At 39.0% G+C, this 20953-nt stretch overlaps 11 protein-coding genes across 11 annotated transcripts; 5 read left to right on the top strand and 6 right to left on the bottom strand.

Moving 5' to 3' along the window:
* Positions 1–633: 633 nt before the first annotated feature.
* B0P05DRAFT_565268 (uncharacterized protein) lies at positions 634–2369 on the bottom strand. The gene is made up of 4 exons (XM_051580937.1): positions 1953–2369; positions 1742–1911; positions 1251–1700; positions 634–1209 (listed from the first exon to the last, which is right to left on the bottom strand). Exons 1-4 carry the CDS (start codon positions 2179–2181, stop codon positions 1048–1050), a joined length of 1011 nt encoding a protein of 336 aa, XP_051429379.1. The 5' UTR covers positions 2182–2369; the 3' UTR covers positions 634–1047.
* A 158-nt stretch (positions 2370–2527) lies between these two features.
* On the top strand, positions 2528–3937 carry B0P05DRAFT_481302 (uncharacterized protein; the record flags this gene model as incomplete). The annotated part of the gene is made up of 2 exons (XM_051575173.1): positions 2528–2952; positions 3001–3937. The coding sequence occupies 2 exons, from the start codon at positions 2528–2530 to the stop codon at positions 3935–3937; spliced, it is 1362 nt and encodes a 453-aa protein (XP_051429378.1).
* A 455-nt stretch (positions 3938–4392) lies between these two features.
* Positions 4393–4921, top strand: B0P05DRAFT_481276 (Fat storage-inducing transmembrane protein; the record flags this gene model as incomplete). Its single annotated transcript, XM_051575169.1, has 2 exons — positions 4393–4812; positions 4862–4921. 2 exons carry the CDS (start codon positions 4393–4395, stop codon positions 4919–4921), a joined length of 480 nt encoding a protein of 159 aa, XP_051429377.1.
* A 1-nt stretch (position 4922) lies between these two features.
* On the bottom strand, positions 4923–7447 carry B0P05DRAFT_565260 (uncharacterized protein). The gene is made up of 5 exons (XM_051580936.1): positions 7318–7447; positions 7114–7269; positions 6914–7069; positions 5169–6849; positions 4923–5122 (listed from the first exon to the last, which is right to left on the bottom strand). The coding sequence occupies exons 1-5, from the start codon at positions 7411–7413 to the stop codon at positions 4929–4931; spliced, it is 2283 nt and encodes a 760-aa protein (XP_051429376.1). The 5' UTR covers positions 7414–7447; the 3' UTR covers positions 4923–4928.
* A 515-nt stretch (positions 7448–7962) lies between these two features.
* Positions 7963–8794, top strand: B0P05DRAFT_519683 (uncharacterized protein; the record flags this gene model as incomplete). The annotated part of the gene is made up of 4 exons (XM_051575746.1): positions 7963–8113; positions 8321–8404; positions 8467–8542; positions 8629–8794. Coding segments are annotated over 4 exons (477 nt in total), but the record flags the coding sequence as incomplete, so codon positions are not given.
* Positions 8795–9327: 533 nt separating this feature from the next.
* Positions 9328–10861, bottom strand: B0P05DRAFT_565257 (uncharacterized protein). Its single transcript, XM_051580935.1, has 4 exons — positions 10080–10861; positions 9737–10024; positions 9584–9686; positions 9328–9522 (listed from the first exon to the last, which is right to left on the bottom strand). Exons 1-4 carry the CDS (start codon positions 10792–10794, stop codon positions 9387–9389), a joined length of 1242 nt encoding a protein of 413 aa, XP_051429374.1. The 5' UTR covers positions 10795–10861; the 3' UTR covers positions 9328–9386.
* On the top strand, positions 10862–11199 carry B0P05DRAFT_565253 (uncharacterized protein). The gene has a single exon (XM_051580934.1). It carries the CDS (start codon positions 10955–10957, stop codon positions 11147–11149), a length of 195 nt encoding a protein of 64 aa, XP_051429373.1. The 5' UTR covers positions 10862–10954; the 3' UTR covers positions 11150–11199.
* An 837-nt stretch (positions 11200–12036) lies between these two features.
* On the bottom strand, positions 12037–13740 carry B0P05DRAFT_519671 (uncharacterized protein; the record flags this gene model as incomplete). Its single annotated transcript, XM_051575745.1, has 8 exons — positions 12037–12217; positions 12363–12487; positions 12674–12683; positions 12704–12721; positions 12848–12986; positions 13196–13362; positions 13425–13445; positions 13612–13740. Coding segments are annotated over 8 exons (789 nt in total), but the record flags the coding sequence as incomplete, so codon positions are not given.
* A 1588-nt stretch (positions 13741–15328) lies between these two features.
* B0P05DRAFT_642167 (uncharacterized protein) lies at positions 15329–16417 on the bottom strand (the record flags this gene model as incomplete). Its single annotated transcript, XM_051583797.1, has 2 exons — positions 15823–16417; positions 15329–15764 (listed from the first exon to the last, which is right to left on the bottom strand). The coding sequence occupies exons 1-2, from the start codon at positions 16140–16142 to the stop codon at positions 15329–15331; spliced, it is 756 nt and encodes a 251-aa protein (XP_051429371.1). The 5' UTR covers positions 16143–16417.
* A 13-nt stretch (positions 16418–16430) lies between these two features.
* On the top strand, positions 16431–18520 carry B0P05DRAFT_565247 (uncharacterized protein). Its single transcript, XM_051580933.1, has 2 exons — positions 16431–17031; positions 17074–18520. The coding sequence occupies exons 1-2, from the start codon at positions 16885–16887 to the stop codon at positions 18481–18483; spliced, it is 1557 nt and encodes a 518-aa protein (XP_051429370.1). The 5' UTR covers positions 16431–16884; the 3' UTR covers positions 18484–18520.
* Positions 18521–18543: 23 nt separating this feature from the next.
* Positions 18544–20858, bottom strand: B0P05DRAFT_576183 (uncharacterized protein; the record flags this gene model as incomplete). The annotated part of the gene is made up of 3 exons (XM_051581688.1): positions 18544–19388; positions 19449–20010; positions 20055–20858. The coding sequence occupies 3 exons, from the start codon at positions 20856–20858 to the stop codon at positions 18544–18546; spliced, it is 2211 nt and encodes a 736-aa protein (XP_051429369.1).
* Positions 20859–20953: the final 95 nt, after the last annotated feature.

Raw genomic sequence — 20953 nt, 5'->3', positions numbered from 1 at the left:
ATGGTTGCGATGGCATAATTAAACTATTATTGTAGACCATTCCTGCTCCACTACTTGTTGCCTTTGTTCGGATATGGTAAATGACTTCCCGAGCCGCGCTTTTTTTTATTATTATTATTATTATTATTATTTTTACTTGAATAAAGTATACACTAATCACCTAGCGTTCAAGTGAATTACCTGATTATACTGAATTCAATTGATATCAGGGTGAAGCAGGTCTACTCAACTGAAATCAAATGCACAATAGGGCAAATTTAACCGATATCAAGTGAATATCAGGAATAACACTCAATGCAACAAGAAACGAGTCACAAAGTTAGAGATTGGATGAAATCCTACCTAATTGTTCCTTCATTGCATTGCAATTGGCTATTCTTCTCTTCTTTCAGAAGGACGGATGTCTGAGTCTTGAACTTGTCAGTGTCATATTGACTGATTTGATTCTGGGAGAAGTGAGGGTATAGGTATCCCGAAAACACACAAGGTTAAGCCAGATAGACCTATTAGCAAGAGATGAGAGGGCATCCCGAGACTTGGTAGTTCGACAGAGACACAACATTCAGGATTGTTACATATCAAACTACTCTTTGTTGATCTTTTGATCATCTTTTCATTCTTCTCTTCAACAGAACAAGGGTGCTCTAGATGCTCGAAACAATAGATGTATGTCTGCCAATCTAATTTATCACTTTATAAATATTTCTTTATTTAGCAATAGATCCAATTTTAATACTAGCTTGTTCTGGTATTGCCATCACAGACAGGATGTTTAGCACTTGCATTAAAGTAGAGGTAGCACACCTTGAGTCAAAGTACTACACGTACATCAAAAGGATATTTTAATAAATCTAAATAAACAGTAGTACCAATTTAGAACAAGAAGAAGAAGAAGTTTATCATTTGGAATCATCATTATATTATACTACATGTTACCAAAGATACTTATTTTATGCTTAAATAAAGAACCTCTTTCACCATATTAAAATGAGGTTATAGAAATCGACTGTTTAGATTAACATGACTGTACCTTGTTCTATATCTCACTTACTCTAAACCAGAGGGTATAAATTGACTGTTAAAGAAAGCAGAAGAACCTTGATCAATATCATTCAAGCTTTCCCAGACTACAGATCCTTCAGACACAAGTCCTGCATCTGTCACCAACATATACAATCCCGATGTTGGATGTCTATAAAGAGTAGAAAACTAATGTGTGTTATTACCATTTTGTTATCATATTACTTTACATGGTTATTTCGAAACAAGACACATAGACTATCATAAGGTATTGCATCCAACAAAAGAGAGAGTCCATAATAAGTCAATTGAGTAGCTGTCTCTTTTAAGAATTCAGACGCAATAAATCCTTCATGCATCTTTTGTTCTTCTTCTGAGCTAGCGTTGGTCATTTCATTAGCCTGGACTATCTTTTCTACTGTTTGGTTGTAGGATCGACTCTTGCTCAAGACACGGTATGTTTCTGTATCTTGTGGATCCACAACCCAACCATGCACCAAATCAACTTGGAACAGATCAAACATGGCTGATTCAGCTGTGGGTTCAAATCCACGAATATCATCAAACCAGACATTCACATCTAATCCACGCTGTAGATGGGGGAGAATCTGAAGGGCTGTATCTAGATGATGACGATAGGTCAAGACACATTCAGAAGTTGTCTGTCTTTCCAAAGGTGCCTATATGCTCGGTTAAAAAAGATGTATCAAACTGTCATTACCTTGGGTTTCTTAGTGGTGTCTTCTAAAGGTACATGGTTTAATAGATAATCACCTAATCGATCGACTAAATACTCAAAAGTGACAGACTCTCTATCGGGTGGTCTAATCTCGATATCACCACGTAAGAACAACACATTACATATAGCCACAAGAGGACAGGGACCATTCTCTAGATGACAAGTTGGATGATGGATAAGAGATGATGCTTACCATTCTGTGTAATAATCTGGACTGGCTTATCTTTCCATTCAATTGTCTTGACTAAATATTCTTCTTTTCCAATGGCTCCTTTTCTAAATGTTTCTTCTTTTCCAATTGCCTCTTCTTTTCTAACTATTTCTTCTTTTACAAGTACTTCTTTGGGACGTACGGGTACATCTTGTTGATGAGTGCTATCCAAGTTGTATTTATTCAACTTGTTTGATAAAGAATTACCCATACTAGAACTAAAAAAAGAAAAGAAGAGATCATAAGCGTGGTTTGAATTGACGGCATAAAAGATAAGAATAAAAAGGAGGCAGAGAATCTAAGCTTGGCATTAGGTTCTTTCTTTCTTTTAATAATACGCATAGACTCTATTCATTATGTATATCATTCTCTATATATATATATATGTATATATACATATTGCAAAAGAAGTCAGAAGTCTATCATCTAGACTTTGTTAAATGAAGATGATGACACAAGAACAGCATAAGTAAAGTGACTGCTAACAAAATGCCAAAAAAAAAAAGCTTCTTTTTTTTTCTTCTCTTTTCTCAAACACCATGTCTACGAATCAAGAAATGCTCGATCGTATTGCTAAGCTAAGCAGTGCGATCCAACAACAACGTAATATAGTCAACAATAGCTACCCACACACTCGAGGAGGATTTATACCAAGAGGCAGAGGACGAGGCAACATGACACTAAATAATACAAGCTCTCATTATACCAATAACAACAATAAGATTTATACTCGACCTCCTCCAACCAAAATTAATACGCATGCACCATATCCACCCAAGACCAGTCAACATCGCACTTGGGTGCTTGATAAGAAAAACAACAGCACGACAACACATCGTGTGGATCCTATCACAGGAAAGAAGCAAGTGTCCATCAATGGTGTTGATTTTATTGTCAAAGGCAAGAAACTGATTCGAAAAGACCTGGACAATCATGCTCATACACATGTACCCAAAGTCCTTGTGCGACGTACTATGAAAAGGTAAGATACTAAAAACATAACTATGACACTCGCTAAAAAAAAAAATAGACAACGAGACAAGCATCCACTTATCAAGCGCAAATTACATCAACGCAATGGTAATCTTGTCTATACTCGTGAACCAGAAGGCTATGTGCGTCATGGCCCTTCTTCTCTTGTGTTAAAGAATACCCTTCGTCCTAAAAAAAAGCGTTATTGTGGGTTCTATACTCGGTATGGTAAATGCCCTAAAGCAACTCAATGTCCATTTGTCCATGATCCTACACGGCGTGCTATTTGTCCTCGATTTCTGCAGAACAAATGTACGAAACCCATCTGTCGATTATCTCATACACCCAATCCTCATATCATGCCTCACTGTGTTCATTTTCAAAAGGGACGTTGTGCAAGTGTGAACTGTATCTTTCCTCATGTCTGTGTCAGTCAAGATGCGCCTGTCTGTAGAGCATTCGCTATGGAAGGATATTGTCCCAAAGGACTTGATTGTGATGAAAAGCATGTGCATGTATGTCCTGAATTTGCAGAAACAGGTCAATGTTCCAATGCCAATTGTCGATTGCCTCATGTAGCTAAAAGTAAGAAACAGTCGGGTATTATTCGATTAGGCAGTTGGGTCAATACAGCCTATTTTCATGCACAACGATTGGCCAAGAAAGAAAAGATGCAACAACAACAACAACAACAGCAACAACAGCAACAACAACCAACCATTACAAAAGAAGAAAAAAGAGAAAAGGAAGAACAAGATGGATTTGTGAGGTTATTTGATGATAGTGATGAAGATGATGGTTGGAGTCAATATGAAAGAAATGATGATCAAAAGACATTAAGGTTTAATGAAGAAGATAGTAGTGAAGAAGAAGACGAGGAGGAGGAATTTCAAGATGCATCTAGTTCGCTTGATAAAGAAGAAGAAGAGGAAGAGGAGGAAGAAGAAGTATATGAAGAAGTGTCTGATACTGAAGCGATGTCTGAAGATGAATAACAAATGATGCATTGACACGCCTATTGTGGATAAACTATTTTCCCCATTCTATTTTATGCGGTCATTGAATGATTTAAGATAGACGTAGTTTTTTCTCTTTTTTTTTTTTTTTTTTTTTTTTTTTTTTTTTTTTTTTATTTATTTAGTGTTTTCTTCTGCACAATATGGACTTTCTAAAGAAACACCTTCAATTACATCAAATATATATTTCAATACTTTATCCACTGACTATACTCTTTGCTTTCTTATTTTCTGAATTTGGTGATCCACGTCCAAGTTATTTCTCCAACAAACGTAATATCTTTAATGTTTTCTTTGTCAAGATTGGTTGGTTTTGGGTGACTGTGGTGTATTTCAGTTATCTGTATTTAGTAGCTTCAAAACGACTGAAGAATACACAAGCATTTGTATCAGGTTGTGCTCGTTATACACTAGTGACATTGTATTGGTATCTTATGACGCAATGGCTATTGGGTCCTAGTTTTATTGATCGTGTCTATGTATTGACAGGAGGCAAATGTACTTCTCTTTTACAGAATGTCGAAACGGATGCACGACTTGCCAATGTAGTAGAACAGCAGGTATGCAGGAAACTCGGTGGACAATGGACAGGTGGTCATGATGTATCTGGGCACTGTGTTTTGTTGATTCATGCCAGTCTGTTTCTATGGGAAGAGTTGTCTTGGTTATTTTATAATGCACAACCCTTGTTGACCATGAAGAGACGGGATAGACTACAATATGCTGCTGTAGTGGCTGTATTGGCCTTGTTGGGTCTTTGGTGGGTGATGTTGATGATGACAGGTGTTTATTTCCATGGTCATTTTGAGATAGCATCAGGCACATTATTTGGTATTTTAGGGTGGATTGTGTTGGTAAGTAATTCGTGCTCGTTTTAGGAATCATACTTATATGTATTGATAGTATCTCACTGTGTTCCCCATGATACCTACTCTTCATAGACCCATGTACACAATAGAATAAACATCTTTTATTGCCTTTTTAAAAAGTAAAGATAGGCTTCACCCTTAGGTGGATGAGGTGTAACAGCCACCTTGTTATCATTGAATAAAGCCCATTCATCATCATTCTTGAATACATGAGCAACATAATGGCCACAATGAATTGAAGTACCCTTATGAGAAATAAAAGAATCCAATCGATAGTTGAAAGGAGCATGGGTGTCTATATCAAATGGTAAATTAATGTACACTGATTGCTGCTTACTTACCGCCTATACGCTTTGGCTCTTGTTGTTGTTGTTCTTCTCCTTCTTGACCTTGATCTTCAGGATGACTGAATAACCAATCTAAGGCTCTTTCAGTATCATTGTTAGTCTCACTTAAAGCCTTTTTAGCCTGTGCTGCAGTAAATCCCATATCTTGTAATGTTTGGATTTGACTATCATCAACAGCAGTTGTGTCTTCAAGGGGTCCATCAATATCAGGATCTTCCATGTGTTCAAACATCCAAGCCATAGCCACTTCAGCACCTTGGTGTCCTGTATTCATCAGTGCTCGCTTACATCTGTTCTCAGAGAAACCCATGGCTTGCAATTGATCTAAATCAGTCTGATTAAATGCAGGCTCTTGATTGGGTTCTTCTTCTGGTAAGGGCTCTTCTCCAGGTAAAAGACCTGTGCCCATGTAGTTGTCCAGGTTGACCTTGTCAGGGAATTGAAGTGGAATATTGAGTTTCTGAGGCACCCAATCCACAAAGGCAAATCGACGGGGATTGATGACCAACACTTGAGGAAATGTGCTGAACTTGACAGATCGATAGGCTGTTGTCTTTGTCTGACATTGAGGGCATTGGTATCCATCCACAACTTCTGGCTTGACAAAGGTATCCATCAATTCAGTAAAATCAACAGGCTCATAACCATCTTGTGTGGGTTTAGCAGGCACACTGACAGAGATACTGTTGGTGGGGTCTTTTTGGTACCGTACTTTTTTACAGGTGTCACATTGAATGCGTTGTTCTAGCATAAAGTCAAATACATCTGTGGGTTGAGTGGGTCCTTGAGCATGTTCTTTTTGCTGAATGTTTTTGTAGAGATATTGGAAGAATTCAAAGGCATCTTGTTGACGCATCGTAGAGAATTCAGCATGTCCTTTACCTACCAATGCCTTAAACATACCAGGTGCAATGCCATCTTGGGTTGCATTGGTGATAGGTTGAGAGTAACGACCGGATAACAATCCATCTGCTAATTTATGTAACTGGCAAGACCAACATGATGCAGGGTCTGCTTGAGTACATACTTTAGCATGGTCTTCTAATTGTTTACCATATCTCTCTTGAAACGCAGGGATATTAAAGACAGACTGAAGTACGCTGGCCATATAACAACTGTTGCCCAAGTTTTTGAGACCCGTATAGCCAGGACCAAATCGAGGTTCAAGTTGCTTACCATCTTCTGTGGTCATGCTGAAATCAAACTTGAGGTTTTGTTCAAGCTGTAGTTCTGTCATGCTCTTTTCAGTCTTGGTCTGTTGAGCTACTTGAATACCCCAGTTGGCTAAATGAGTAGCCAAATTCTCATCAAGACGAGCATCGTCACAGCTATAACAGTAAATATCGGCTGTACCTTCTGCTGTGATCGTGCCCAGCTTGACATTGACACCATGGCCTGTCTTTTCAAAATGTTCAATGGCATGGTTATTGCCGCCTGATCCATCGTATTGTTTACGACCACAACCGAGATTACCACAAACAAGACAGAGCCATAGGTTTTGGTTCAAGTCGCAGTCTGCACAATGGGCTAACTCTTGATGATCCAGTTTCTTGGGGGCTTCTTGAGCAAGACATAACGTGTGTTCACAAGGCGTGATAACTTCTTCCCAAGATTGGACTTCAGATTGTTTAGCGGAAGACATGGCATTCAAGACAGCATCGACTGCTGTAGTTAACTGACCAAGATTTAGTTTATATATATATGTACGCATATATACACACACATGTTTATATCATTACCTTGGATGGCCATTGTTCTTTAGGCTCGATAGTTTGACAAGCATGACAGCGTACTTGTGTATGGTATTCATAGACAGGTTCTTGATCTTCAACAGAGATAGCCAGTTTGGTGATTTTGGGAGGAGGAGGCGTAGTACCGTCAGCACCGCCATCACTCTAATAGATGTATTAGTGTATGTGTGCACATGTAGACACATTACTCTTTTGTTACTGGGTTGTTCTACTAAGATGCGTCGGATATTCACAGCAAGTGAGTGGCCTGTTCGTTGATAGTGTGTATAGGCATGATGTCTTGTAGGATCCAAACAACCACCATTAAAACAAGTAAGACAGACATCAATACCTTCAGGAACATCCTATAACATTCGGTGTGAGTTTTGCATATAATCTGAATTGAGCTTTACCTGACTATCAAAGCACTGCGTACATTCTTCTTTATGTACTTTTGTATAAACAGAAGGAGGGTTAAAAGAAGCAGATTCCAAGTGAGAGCACGTCATGGATAAATATAAAAAGAAAGAAAGAGAGAGAGAGAGAGAGAGAGAGAGAGAGAGAGAGAGAGAGAGAGAGAGAGAGAGAGAGGGAGAGACACGGTTCAATTGACATATTAAATACACGCGCGTATGCATGTCGTAGTTGACAGAAAATACAAGTCACAGCAGATACAGCATGAAAAGTAATTTTTTCCCCTTTTGGCAAAAAAAAAAAACTTTACATAACCTAGAAAACAAGCAACAAAGCTATAAAGAAGTAATAACAAAAGTTCTAAGATTTTTGATTCTACATCTAATGGTACAAAAACCATAACAAACTTATTGGTATACATATGAGCAACGTTAGGAAAACCAAATTTATATTTTCATGTCCCAGTGTACAATTTTTATATGTAGGTCATACAACATTGACAAGTATTTTTAAGAGCACCAAGTGTAGGACACTTGATAAAGAGGTTGGACGCTTGAGAAAGAGATTGGACACTTCAGAAAAGATGTTGGACGCTTGAGAAAAGAGGTTGGACACTTGAGAAAAGAGGTTGGACACTACAGAAAAGAGGTTGGACGCTTGAGAAAAGAGGTTGGACACTTGAGAAAAGAGGTTGGACACTACATAAAAGAGGTTGGACACTTCAGAAAAGAGGTTGGACACTTCAGAAAAGAGGTTGGACACTACAGAAAAGAGGTTGGACGCTTCAAAAAAGAGGTTGGACACTACAGAAAAGAGATTGGACACTTGATAAAGAGGTTGGACGCTACAGAAAAGAGATTGGACGCTTGAGAAAGAGGTTGGACGCTTGAGAAAGAGGTTGGACACTACAGAAAAGAGGTTGGACGCTTGAGAAAAGAGGTTGGACACTTCAGAAAAGAGGTTGGACACTACAGAAAAGAGGTTGGACGCTTCAAAAAAGAGATTGGACACTTCAGAAAAGAGATTGGACACTTCAGAAAAGAGGTTGGACACTACAGAAAAGAGATTGGACACTTCAGAAAAGAGGTTGGACACTTGATAAAGAGATTGGACACTTCAGAAAAGAGGTTGGACACTTCAGAAAAGAGGTTGGACACTTCAGAAAAGAGGTTGGACACTACAGAAAAGAGATTGGACACTTCAGAAAAGAGGTTGGACGCTTGAGAAAAGAGGTTGGACACTTCAGAAAAGAGGTCGGACACTACAGAAAAGAGGTTGGACGCTACAGAAAAGAGGTTGGACACTTCAGAAAAGAGGTTGGACACTTCAGAAAAGAGGTTGGACACTTCAGAAAAGAGGTTGGACACTACAGAAAAGAGATTGGACACTTCAGAAAAGAGGTTGGACGCTACAGAAAAGAGATTGGACACTTCAGAAAAGAGGTTGGACACTACAGAAAAGAGGTTGGACGCTTGAGAAAAGAGGTTGGACACTACAGAAAAGAGGTTGGACACTACAGAAAAGAGATTGGACACTTCAGAAAAGAGGTTGGACGCTTGAGAAAAGAGGTTGGACACTTCAGAAAAGAGGTTGGACGCTACAGAAAAGAGGTTGGACACTTCAGAAAAGAGGTTGGACACTTCAGAAAAGAGGTTGGACGCTACAGAAAAGAGGTTGGACACTTCAGAAAAGAGGTTGGACACTTCAGAAAAGAGGTTGGACGCTTCAACTGCGCGCAAATGATGGGAGAAATCTGGCAGTTCATGTTCATAGCATCGTGGAGAGTTGTGTTTTTTATACATACACGCCATGGATGAAAAGTAGCCATTGAATCGAAAAATGGTCGCTCTCATTCAAAATAACATACGCCATCTTTTCAATGAGAGCGACCTAATTGTATTCTTTTCAAATTCCCTAAAGATCAATCTGTCATTACATTATCAAATTGGATTACTTCGGCATAAGCACTTTATTTTTTTTTTTAAAAAAAAAAAAGGGAAAATAAACTTGCAATAAACAACTTCTTTTTCGTTTTTTATTTGACAAACCATTAGCACGAAAAAAAAAATTACTTTGATCGTTTAACGTTGGCATGTCGACATTTAAATTTTTCCAGATCCATATTTTTCAAAAGATCAAAACGTGATAAAATCTCAAACGAAGAGCCATGGTCTACAACAATTTCCTTGATATTGCTGCATTGTCTAGTATTCAAATTAATTAGCATGAAAAAACTTACTGCAATCAGTATTCTTTTCGACTTACTTCAAAAAAATCCTAATATCATTTGGTGACGTTGAAAGCCCGGCGTAGTCAATGATGACAAGGCGGAAAGGTTTTTGGCTGAAATGGACGCGTGCAACTAAATCTATAGGAAATCTTCAGTTATTATAGCTATTATACTGAACCTTGATGTACCTGAGATATCGCCATGGGATCCTTTTAAATGCAGCAGTAAATCATCCTGCTTTGGCGAGTCTCTTTCTAATATTGGTTGGTCTGCTTTGCAAATTGGGCTCACGAATACTTCTTCGCACTTTCCGCGGAAGTATAGTTTGTTCACCATTAACTGTAATAAACGTATTCGTGATTCTTTTGTTTCGTCAGTTGGCGATTTACGTGCGTATCCAATTGTTATGTATTTGGTATCATGTTGTAAATATTTCCAGTATGCCTTGACCGAGTCAGAAGTATCCGTCACGAACGCTACAGAATAGATTGTTAAAATATGGAAACCCAAAATTTAGTGAAGTGATTTTACCCCTTAGCTGTTCATCAACCACCCATAAGTTTCGTCCAAGTTCTCGCTGATTTTTTCGTGAGCGTGTTGATTTTCCCCAGATCTTTGCCTGTCCAATCCAATATTGAAGTTGATATACGCTACAATGATTTTTAAGATGCGGGAACACACTGCACATTAGCTGGTATTGATCTTTTGCAGTTAGGAATTGTTTGGAATAACACTTGTCGTTCAAAGGATTTTCATCAGTGGCAATTTCTTTCATAAGGTTCAGCAGACGATCCTTGCAGAATGGTATAACCGTGTCATCAAGCTTCCGTTTTTTAGACCTGTCTTTGCTACCGTTGTTGCTATTATTGTTTTTATAGATGCTGCTGTTGCTATCGTCGCTGCCACTGTTGTTGCTATCGTCGCTGCCACTGTTGTTGCTATCGTCGCTGCCACTGTTGTTGCTATCGTCGTTATTGCCGTTATTGTCGTTGCCATCGTGATCATCAATGTTATCAGGTAAATCTGTAGGTGGCATTGTTGGAGAATCGGGATAACTTATGAATTTGAAGGGATCTCGCTCGTGTACATTGATACCAATGGCCATCGGTTGAAAAGGATCGTGATTACGTATGTGTACTGCAATTAAGCCACTTTTTTCTAGATGTTCTTTTGCCTTTTTTCTCTCTTCTGGATCATTGGGTTTGTATCCAAGAACAAGACAGGAAGCTTGACCTAAAGTTAACATTTTCAGGGCAAGAGAATTACAACTGAAAAAAAAGGAAAGAGATCACACGAATTGCTTATTTCCAAGCAACTAAAAAATAATCGAGAAAATACAAAATTAATTTTGATTGGTCAATAACATCAGTTTCAATTTGAATGAGAGCGATGTCTACTCATCATCCATGGCGTATGTGTATAAAAAAAACACAACTGTCCACGATGCTATGAACATGAACTGCCAGATTTCTCCCATCATTTGCGCGCAGTTGAAGCGTCCAACCTCTTTTCTCAAGCGTCCAACCTCTTTTCTCAAGCGTCCAACCTCTTTTCTGAAGTGTCCAATCTCTTTTTTGAAGTGTCCAACCTCTTTTCTGTAGTGTCCAACCTCTTTTCTCAAGCTTCCAACCTCTTTCTCAAGCTTCCAACCTCTTTCTCAAGTGTCCAACCTCTTTTCTGTAGTGTCCAACCTCTTTTCTGTAGTGTCCAACCTCTTTTCTGTAGTGTCCAACCTCTTTCTCAAGCGTCCAACCTCTTTCTCAAGCGTCCAATCTCTTTTCTGAAGTGTCCAACCTCTTTTCTGAAGCGTCCAATCTCTTTTCTGTAGTGTCCAACCTCTTTTCTCAAGTGTCCAATCTCTTTCTCAAGCGTCCAACCTCTTTTCTGTAGTGTCCAACCTCTTTTTTGAAGCGTCCAACCTCTTTTCTGTAGTGTCCAACCTCTTTTTTGAAGCGTCCAACCTCTTTTCTGTAGTGTCCAACCTCTTTTCTGAAGTGTCCAATCTCTTTTCTGTAGTGTCCAACCTCTTTTTTGAAGCGTCCAACCTCTTTTCTGTAGCGTCCAACCTCTTTATCAAGTGTCCAACCTCTTTTCTGTAGTGTCCAACCTCTTTCTCAAGCGTCCAATCTCTTTTCTGTAGTGTCCAACCTCTTTTTTGAAGCGTCCAACCTCTTTTCTGAAGTGTCCAATCTCTTTTCTGTAGTGTCCAACCTCTTTTCTGAAGTGTCCAATCTCTTTTCTGTAGTGTCCAACCTCTTTTCTGTAGTGTCCAACCTCTTTCTCAAGCGTCCAACCTCTTTCTCAAGCGTCCAATCTCTTTTCTGAAGTGTCCAACCTCTTTTCTGAAGCGTCCAATCTCTTTATCAAGTGTCCAACCTCTTTTCTGAAGTGTCCAATCTCTTTTCTGTAGTGTCCAATCTCTTTTCTGTAGTGTCCAACCTCTTTTCTGAAGTGTCCAATCTCTTTTCTGAAGTGTCCAATCTCTTTCTCAAGCGTCCAACCTCTTTTCTGTAGTGTCCAACCTCTTTTTTGAAGCGTCCAACCTCTTTTCTGTAGTGTCCAACCTCTTTTTTGAAGCGTCCAACCTCTTTTCTGTAGTGTCCAACCTCTTTTCTGAAGTGTCCAACCTCTTTTCTGTAGTGTCCAACCTCTTTTCTGTAGTGTCCAACCTCTTTTTTGAAGCGTCCAACCTCTTTTCTGTAGCGTCCAACCTCTTTATCAAGTGTCCAACCTCTTTTCTGTAGTGTCCAACCTCTTTCTCAAGCGTCCAATCTCTTTTCTGTAGTGTCCAACCTCTTTTTTGAAGCGTCCAACCTCTTTTCTGAAGTGTCCAACCTCTTTTCTGAAGCGTCCAACCTCTTTCTCAAGCGTCCAACCTCTTTTCTGAAGTGTCCAATCTCTTTTCTGTAGTGTCCAACCTCTTTTCTGAAGTGTCCAATCTCTTTCTCAAGCGTCCAACCTCTTTTCTGTAGTGTCCAACCTCTTTTTTGAAGCGTCCAACCTCTTTTCTGTAGCGTCCAACCTCTTTATCAAGTGTCCAACCTCTTTTCTGTAGTGTCCAACCTCTTTCTCAAGCGTCCAATCTCTTTTCTGTAGTGTCCAACCTCTTTTTTGAAGCGTCCAACCTCTTTTCTGTAGCGTCCAACCTCTTTATCAAGTGTCCAATCTCTTTTCTGTAGTGTCCAACCTCTTTTCTGTAGTGTCCAACCTCTTTTCTGTAGTGTCCAACCTCTTTTCTGAAGTGTCCAACCTCTTTTCTGAAGCGTCCAATCTCTTTATCAAGTGTCCAACCTCTTTTCTGAAGTGTCCAATCTCTTTTCTGTAGTGTCCAACCTCTTTTCTGAAGTGTCCAATCTCTTTTCTGAAGTGTCCAATCTCTTTTCTGAAGTGTCCAACCTCTTTTCTGAAGTATCCAACCTCTTTTCTGAAGTGCCCAATCTCTTTTCTGAAGTGTCCAACCTCTTTTCTGTAGTGTCCAATCTCTTTTCTGAAGTGTCCAATCTCTTTTCTGAAGTGTCCAATCTCTTTTCTGTAGTGTCCAACCTCTTTTCTCAAGCGTCCAATCTCTTTCTCAAGCGTCCAACCTCTTTTCTGTAGTGTCCAACCTCTTTTCTGAAGTGTCCAATCTCTTTTCTGAAGCGTCCAATCTCTTTATCAAGTGTCCAACCTCTTTTCTGAAGTGTCCAATCTCTTTTCTGTAGTGTCCAACCTCTTTTCTGAAGTGTCCAATCTCTTTTCTGAAGTGTCCAATCTCTTTTCTGAAGTGTCCAACCTCTTTTCTGAAGTATCCAACCTCTTTTCTGAAGTGCCCAATCTCTTTATCAAGTGTCCAACCTCTTTTCTGAAGTGTCCAACCTCTTTTCTGTAGTGTCCAATCTCTTTTCTGAAGTGTCCAATCTCTTTTCTGAAGTGTCCAACCTCTTTTTTGAAGCGTCCAACCTCTTTTCTGTAGCGTCCAACCTCTTTATCAAGTGTCCAACCTCTTTTCTGTAGTGTCCAACCTCTTTCTCAAGCGTCCAATCTCTTTTCTGTAGTGTCCAACCTCTTTTTTGAAGCGTCCAACCTCTTTTCTGTAGTGTCCAACCTCTTTTCTGAAGTGTCCAACCTCTTTTCTGAAGTGTCCAATCTCTTTTCTGTAGTGTCCAACCTCTTTTTTGAAGCGTCCAATCTCTTTCTCAAGCGTCCAACCTCTTTTCTGTAGTGTCCAACCTCTTTTTTGAAGCGTCCAACCTCTTTTCTGTAGCGTCCAACCTCTTTATCAAGTGTCCAACCTCTTTTCTGTAGTGTCCAACCTCTTTCTCAAGCGTCCAATCTCTTTTCTGTAGTGTCCAACCTCTTTTTTGAAGCGTCCAACCTCTTTTCTGTAGTGTCCAACCTCTTTTCTGAAGTGTCCAACCTCTTTTCTGAAGTGTCCAATCTCTTTTCTGTAGTGTCCAACCTCTTTTTTGAAGCGTCCAATCTCTTTCTCAAGCGTCCAATCTCTTTTCTGAAGTGTCCAATCTCTTTTCTGTAGTGTCCAACCTCTTTTTTGAAGCGTCCAATCTCTTTCTCAAGCGTCCAACCTCTTTTCTGTAGTGTCCAACCTCTTTTTTGAAGCGTCCAACCTCTTTTCTGTAGCGTCCAACCTCTTTATCAAGTGTCCAACCTCTTTTCTGTAGTGTCCAACCTCTTTCTCAAGCGTCCAATCTCTTTTCTGTAGTGTCCAACCTCTTTTTTGAAGCGTCCAACCTCTTTTCTGTAGTGTCCAACCTCTTTTCTGAAGTGTCCAATCTCTTTTCTGTAGTGTCCAACCTCTTTTCTGTAGTGTCCAACCTCTTTTCTGAAGTGTCCAACCTCTTTTCTGAAGTGTCCAATCTCTTTATCAAGTGTCCAACCTCTTTTCTGAAGTGTCCAATCTCTTTTCTGAAGTGTCCAACCTCTTTTCTGTAGTGTCCAACCTCTTTTCTGTAGTGTCCAACCTCTTTTTTGAAGCGTCCAACCTCTTTTCTGTAGCGTCCAATCTCTTTTCTGTAGTGTCCAACCTCTTTTCTGTAGTGTCCAACCTCTTTCTCAAGTGTCCAACCTCTTTTCTGTAGTGTCCAACCTCTTTTCTGTAGTGTCCAACCTCTTTCTCAAGTGTCCAACCTCTTTTCTGTAGTGTCCAACCTCTTTCTCAAGCGTCCAACCTCTTTATCAAGTGTCCTACACTTGGTGCTCTTAAAAATACTTGTCAATGTTGTATGACCTACATAAAAATATATATATATAATAAAGTTAAAATTGTTTGTTGCTGATCTGATTGTAGCTTACCTTTTTTTTTAATCGCTGTGTTATTGGCTTCTGGTGTGGTTTTCGATGCCATTACATAGGCTCCTTGTTTCGACATTTATCCCAGCACTTGTAAGAATGCGAAACAAAGCCTTTGAAGTGACTTTTCTCCATACTTTTGCAGGCTTCTGTAATTCTTTTTGATAAAGTGTCTTCCTGCAAAAACCTATGGCGCTTAACCTTACTCTTTGCCACTGCCCAGAATTGTTCTATTGGGTTAAGCTCAGGAGAGTAAGTAGGAAGATACACACATTTGTATCCTCGATACTCAATATACTTCTTTATGTTTTCATGTGTGTGAATGGGTGCATTATCCATGACTATAGAATGGCCTTTCATATGTAAATGCTTGTCCGTTTCATCGAGAGTCGTTTTCAAGAAACTGATGTAGTGGCATGTGACAGTTCCTGAGCTTATATATCCATCAGCTTTTCTCTTCTTAACAGGTCTTGGTTTTTTCACGCCAACTGCAATCAAACCTGAAGCGGAGATAGCGCTCTCGTAGTGGGTCTGGTAACAATGGCACGAGAACCTTTTTTTGACCAAGCTCGTGAGCGTTTCATATTAATATCAAACGCAGACTCGTCAAGAAACATGCAATTCGTCAGGAAATTCATGTCGGTATTCTCCCATTTGCAAACCCAATCGTGTCGTTCCTCAATCTTTGCCGAACTGTTTCTCTCAATAGAATGAAAATCTGCTTTCTTCAACGAAAGGTTACATTCACTTCTCATAAAGTTATAGACAGTGCTGCGTGAGACTTTAAGGTCATGAAATTGCGTCGATAAATGCTCGGTCACTTCAACAATAGTAGCAGAGGGATTAGCATCAATGAAGTTGATAGCAGTCGTTTCATGCTCTTCGGTTAAGATGCACTTACGACCTACTTTTTTACAACTCTCAAAAATACTATCAAGACACACATTATACTGGTTAATCCATCTCTGCGCTGTTCGAATGTGAATACCCAACTGCTTCGCTGCAGCTGACGCACTTTTCGATCTTCAGATCAAAAAACCTAGCTTTATCCTGAACAGTATAACGCACATAATCTCGTTTCGTGTTTGCTTCCTTCATACGGATATCTTTGTCTTTTGTCTTTTCTATCGACATTGGGCAAGTCAGAGATGATTCACTGGAGGCCGTAGTTTTCAAGTACTCAGTATGTGTAGCAATTGTCTCAACAATAAATTCATTCTGATCAACAATGTAGTCCATAGGCTCAGGGTCGCCATTCTCATCAACAACCCTTCCATGCCCATCTTCATATAAAAATATTGTACTCATGTTAAATTGTAAAGTATTGATGAAGAAAAAAAACTACTAAGCAGGCGACATGGCTTCTAAAAATAACGATTTCTATTTCTGAAAATATGAAATTAATTTTGATTGGCCAGCGGCATCGATTCTGATTGGCTGCGACATTGCTTGTTGGAAGCACTGTACATTATACAAGATTTTGTAAGGAAAGAAGTTTAGACTGTGACTTGCTTTTCTTGCTTAACAAGGAAAGTACTGCTTATATAACATATTCAAGTTATCTCCACCTGTTTATTTTGCATAAAAGTTCTTGATCAAACATCAAACCAATATGATGAATACAATGTCTTTTTAAACATTTTAGAGAGAGAGATTTAGAAAAAAAACGTACTACTCAAGTTGTCTTGTGGTTTCTATTATCTCTTGAGTTTTATTACATGTTATAAGCAAAAGTGTTATGTCACTTTATTTATCCTAGAATAATGTTTATCTACTTCATTTGATGCAAGTAATCAATTATGAGCTTGTGTCTTTGTTTTATGCATATTTGCTTATTCTAAGAATAACTATAGCACTCAAAATGTTCAAGAGACAAGAACACAAAGGGGAAAATGTCCATCTTGAAATATGATAATTGTAATGAAGATACAAACACATGTATGTTCAAGGCTAAGAAAGATAAAACTTGCATAGACCCATAAGATAAATGGTTAGTATAAATAGTAAATATATTTTTTTTTTTTTTTAATTTTACTTTTCGTGTTTCAACATGGCAGATGCACATCGCTTTCTAACTTACCTTACAAATATATTCTCAACTCTTTCTGTTAGTCCAGAGAGTCCTTTAGACTTGACACAGTCTTATCCTTTGCTTTTGGCACTTTTTTCAGGCAACACAGAACAATTGGCAGAACAGGTATAAAAAAAAAAAAAAAAAAGACAACTCACTTGTGGTTAGAAATACAACTTTACAGGCATTCAGGCGCGTCAATTTGCTATCAGTAACTTACTCGTCAAGCACTTTTCAGAATTTGAAGATGCTGTATTAGAAGCCTTGTTAAGAAAGTCCCATGATATCAGTAAACTATACAAGATTGTCTCACAACAATACCAACTGAAGGAACATGTCATGGCACCCTATCTTCACAACACGATTGATCATATCATTGGTATCTTGTATCGCTTTTATGGTATTGCTGTTGTCGAAAAGTTCATTGAAGCAGCTGTGGTTCAAGTCATCCATTTACAACTCAAGACAGCCTTTGCTTTTAAAAACCCCATTTGGGAACTGAACAATTTGATCGCTACAATACAAGGCGATGTGGAATACAGTTTTGCCACGTTAGAAGATAATGTGCAATTTCAAGTCACTGTCAAGGGTCGTCTGGCAAGCTCAGGCTGTATCTTTTCACATACACGCATCGCTTATAAAAAGCAGAAGGCCAAGGCACTGGCTTGCAAAGACATCCTGAATTATTTTGAAAAGCATCCCAATGTCTATGAACAACTCATGCAAGTCGCTAGTCCACAAGATAGTTCTGTGGTCTATCCTTTACCTATTCCTAAAGAAGACTATGTGGTGGCTGATGAATTTCCTTATCCTGAGCCTGCTACACCTACACCACCACAATCAAAGGCCAAGTCAAAAAATCAACCTGTCAACTGGTCAACCAATGATACTAATCATATGCATATCAATCCAAATGACTACCAAGATTCAATCCAGTTATTATCTGATTTATTATTAGGAGAAGGCACAGAGGATAACGAAGATGTCAACATGTCTGATGAAAGTCCAAATAAAAAGAAACGCACAAGAGACAATAAACCACCACAACTGACAGAAAGAAGCGAACCTCATATCAAACAAGAGCCAGATTTAGAAGCAGAGAGTGTCAGCTTATTAAGTACCATCAAACAACCTTCACCTCGTCAGTCTACTTTGAATCACAGGATCAGTCTTCAGCCTTTGATTCCTGAACAAATCAGTCCTCAAGAACAACGTATCCAAACACAAACCAATAACATTTTAGCCACTCCCAAACCACTTGAATTAAATGAGAAAGTCTTGATCTATTTCAAAAAGATATTTGACAATCATCAACGTTTACTGCATCAATCACTCAGTTCACCTGGTCAATGCAAGAGTATATTCATGTCCTTGATTGTTCAGAATCAAGATAAAGTATTTTGTAAAGTCAAATCTGAACAAATGGGTCCTAGTCATGCTCCTTTGTTTACAGTGGAAGTAGTATTGAAATCCAAGTTTGATTCTCAGGTGTTTATCAAGACAAATGGTATAGCTAAGCGTAAAAAAGATGCAGATCAACTTGCTTTTTGTAAATTGGTTGAAATTATTGCAAAATAATATTTATTGTATATATAAAAGAGAGAAAAAAAAATCTACTATATGTGCAACTATTTCAATCTATGAAGAAGAAGAATTAGAAGGAGGATATTGTTGTGTATTAACAGAACCAATACGAAATACACCTTGTTGAGGTTGTGGTTGAGGTAAAATTTGTTGTTGCTGTTGTTGTTGTTGTGGCTTATTTTCATCAATAGAATGTCTTCTTTGACGTTTTGTAATGGCTTGTGTACCCCATCGAGATGTGGTAAATGTGATAGGTCTACCACCAGATCCTCCTCCACTACTCTGTTGTTGTTGTTGTACAGCGGGTGTGGATGCAGGTGATGGTGTACTTGTAGGTGCAATATTGACCATACCACTTCCTATCGATTGTCTTTTATACGTTGTGTTGTTGACAGGACTTGCTTGTAAGAATGTATTAGGCTTTTTTCCACTCATACTATTTGTGTTGGTGGTTGGTGTTGTACTGATTGGACTGATCCCATTTACTTTTTGAGCAGCCACTGTTGTGTTTGAATTACCACTTCGGTTTCTTTTCTTGATAACATCTGTCTTTAGACTTAAGGGACGCACTACACCGTGTAACTTGAGGAACAGACCACAGGCATTACATAAAGGCTGACCTTCTGGATTACGACGCCATAGAGGAGTCGTGGTCGTCTCACAATTGGTACATTTTGTATTGGCGTTGGTACTGCTTTCTTTCTTGACTGTGATAGGAGTTTCTTCTGATTGCTTATCTTGATGGTTGTTCGGACAAGTATTTTTCTGGAGGATTGGGGATCCGACTATCGATGAATTAGATTGATCTTCATTGTTTTTAGCCAGTCTTGATAGCGTACTGTTATTATTAAATGATGTTGTAAGAGGAGGAGATTGTCCGTTGGGTGACACTAAGCCATCTAGAATACAAGATGAGTCAAACATGTCTTTCACTGGGGGGGGGGGTTTTATCCTTTTACCTTGAGATCGTTGCTGGGGTAATGAAAAACTTGGATTGGGTGGTAAATGACCAATGGCCATCGGGTTCGATGCAGAGGGCGGTGTGCCTGCAACCGCCACGGCTGTTGCTGCTGCTGCTGCTATGGCTGCATTGGATGTGGCCTGTGTTGTTTGTGCTGTAGAACTTCCATTCACATAATACATGGTCAGCAAATCCTCAAAACTCAATGCACCTGCATTGTTTGTTGTGAGGGGTGAATAAGCAGCAGGAGAAGGTGTATTTTCTGTAGGTGTGGCAGCAAAGAATTGCTGTTGTTGAGACTCTGGTAAAGTAGAGCCTAATTGAGGAAACAAACCACCAGGACTTGTTGCATAGTTTTGTTGGAAATTATGATGATAACTAGGGACGGATTGACTGAAATAACTGTTAAATTGATTCGATTCGATAGACGTGGAGGGTTGGAATGAAGAGGCGCTAGAGAGTGGCGATAGATTGGCATCATTCGTGCGATAATCGTCGGTGATATCCATATCTGCTGGAATGGTTATACTGTTTGCACCATACATGCTTCCAAACACGTTCTAGACAGTATCAATACCAGTGGATCAACTTTAGATTGACTTACATGGTTCAGGTGACTACTACTAGTGGTCGTACTATTGTTGCTACTACTGGCATTGCTTTTGAAGGTGTTGTTTAAACTGGTCATATGTAAATTAGCAGGCGTAGATGCCCTTGTAGAGCCATAGACCATCACATTCCTTTTCTGTTCTTGTATAATAGGAGGGTGATGAAAGACTTGATGTTGTTGTTGTTGTTGTTGTTGTTGTTGTTGTTGTTGTTGTTGTTGTTGGGGGAATGGCTGTTGTTGAAAAAAATGTTGCTGACCCATTGTCATGAAATCCAACATATAAGGTGGAGCAGATGAAGATAAAAAAGTGGTTGTATCATCAGGAGGAGGAGGAGACATACTTGTGATGTTTTCTTCCATGACATCATCTTCCTCTTCTTCTTCCTCTTCTTCTGTTGTTGCTGTTGTTGCTGCTGCTGCTGCTTCTGTTTCTGCTTTTTTCTTTTTATTCAATGTCATTGCCATCATACGCCATGTCAAATTCTCCAATCGTGAACCATTAGGTAACGTATCTTTTGCTTTTGTATAAAGTCTCCAGACCTGAGTAGCTAAAGGATCTTCTTTTCGCTTATTACCTTCTTCATCCTCCGATTCATCCTCACCATGCTGAGAAGCAGTATCATCCATCTTTGGTTTTCTAGGTGGGAAAAGAGAGTCTGATAAAAGAGCAGCCGTGACAGCAGGTGGTGTTTTAGGTGACAAAGCAGCTGTGTTGGCAAGTACACTGCCTTTTTTCAAGTCGCTCAAGTGAAGGTTTCTATTTGTTTCTTTTGAGCTTGTGTTGGATATGTTTTGCATGACTCTCTTTTACTATATAATATAGTATAAAAAAAAAGGGTGAAACTACAAGTTGATTTTATCTTTTTTTTTTGTAAAGAAAAAAGAAAGAAAGG

The sequence above is a fragment of the Gilbertella persicaria genome (assembly GCF_025201335.1).
Source record: "Gilbertella persicaria strain CBS 190.32 chromosome Unknown B0P05scaffold_79, whole genome shotgun sequence".
In the NCBI taxonomy this organism is placed as follows: Eukaryota; Fungi; Mucoromycota; class Mucoromycetes; order Mucorales; family Choanephoraceae; genus Gilbertella; species Gilbertella persicaria.
Note: the sequence above shows the minus strand (reverse complement) of the source record. Positions and strands in the feature narration are given on the sequence as shown.

What these genes read in the sequence shown, in the direction of transcription:
- B0P05DRAFT_565268 (XM_051580937.1), bottom strand. Translation starts at nt 2,181, where the DNA reads ATGGGTAATTCTTTATCAAACAAGTTGAATAAATACAACTTGGATAGC. An exon ending in CCAGATTATTACACAGAATG is followed by an intron (nt 1,912 to 1,952) that starts GTAAGCATCATC and finishes CTTGTCATCTAG; the next exon opens with AGAATGGTCCCTGTCCTCTT. An exon ending in ACACCACTAAGAAACCCAAG is followed by an intron (nt 1,701 to 1,741) that starts GTAATGACAGTT and finishes CCGAGCATATAG; the next exon opens with GCACCTTTGGAAAGACAGAC.
- B0P05DRAFT_565257 (XM_051580935.1), bottom strand. Translation starts at nt 10,794, where the DNA reads ATGTTAACTTTAGGTCAAGCTTCCTGTCTTGTTCTTGGATACAAACCC. An exon ending in ATCCCATGGCGATATCTCAG is followed by an intron (nt 9,687 to 9,736) that starts GTACATCAAGGT and finishes GATTTCCTATAG; the next exon opens with ATTTAGTTGCACGCGTCCAT. An exon ending in GATATTAGGATTTTTTTGAA is followed by an intron (nt 9,523 to 9,583) that starts GTAAGTCGAAAA and finishes TTTGAATACTAG; the next exon opens with ACAATGCAGCAATATCAAGG.
- B0P05DRAFT_565253 (XM_051580934.1), top strand. Translation starts at nt 10,955, where the DNA reads ATGGCGTATGTGTATAAAAAAAACACAACTGTCCACGATGCTATGAAC.
- B0P05DRAFT_565247 (XM_051580933.1), top strand. Translation starts at nt 16,885, where the DNA reads ATGGCAGATGCACATCGCTTTCTAACTTACCTTACAAATATATTCTCA. An exon ending in CAGAACAATTGGCAGAACAG is followed by an intron (nt 17,032 to 17,073) that starts GTATAAAAAAAA and finishes ACTTGTGGTTAG; the next exon opens with AAATACAACTTTACAGGCAT.
- B0P05DRAFT_565260 (XM_051580936.1), bottom strand. Translation starts at nt 7,413, where the DNA reads ATGACGTGCTCTCACTTGGAATCTGCTTCTTTTAACCCTCCTTCTGTT. An exon ending in CGCAGTGCTTTGATAGTCAG is followed by an intron (nt 7,270 to 7,317) that starts GTAAAGCTCAAT and finishes CGAATGTTATAG; the next exon opens with GATGTTCCTGAAGGTATTGA. An exon ending in AAGAACAATGGCCATCCAAG is followed by an intron (nt 6,850 to 6,913) that starts GTAATGATATAA and finishes AATCTTGGTCAG; the next exon opens with TTAACTACAGCAGTCGATGC.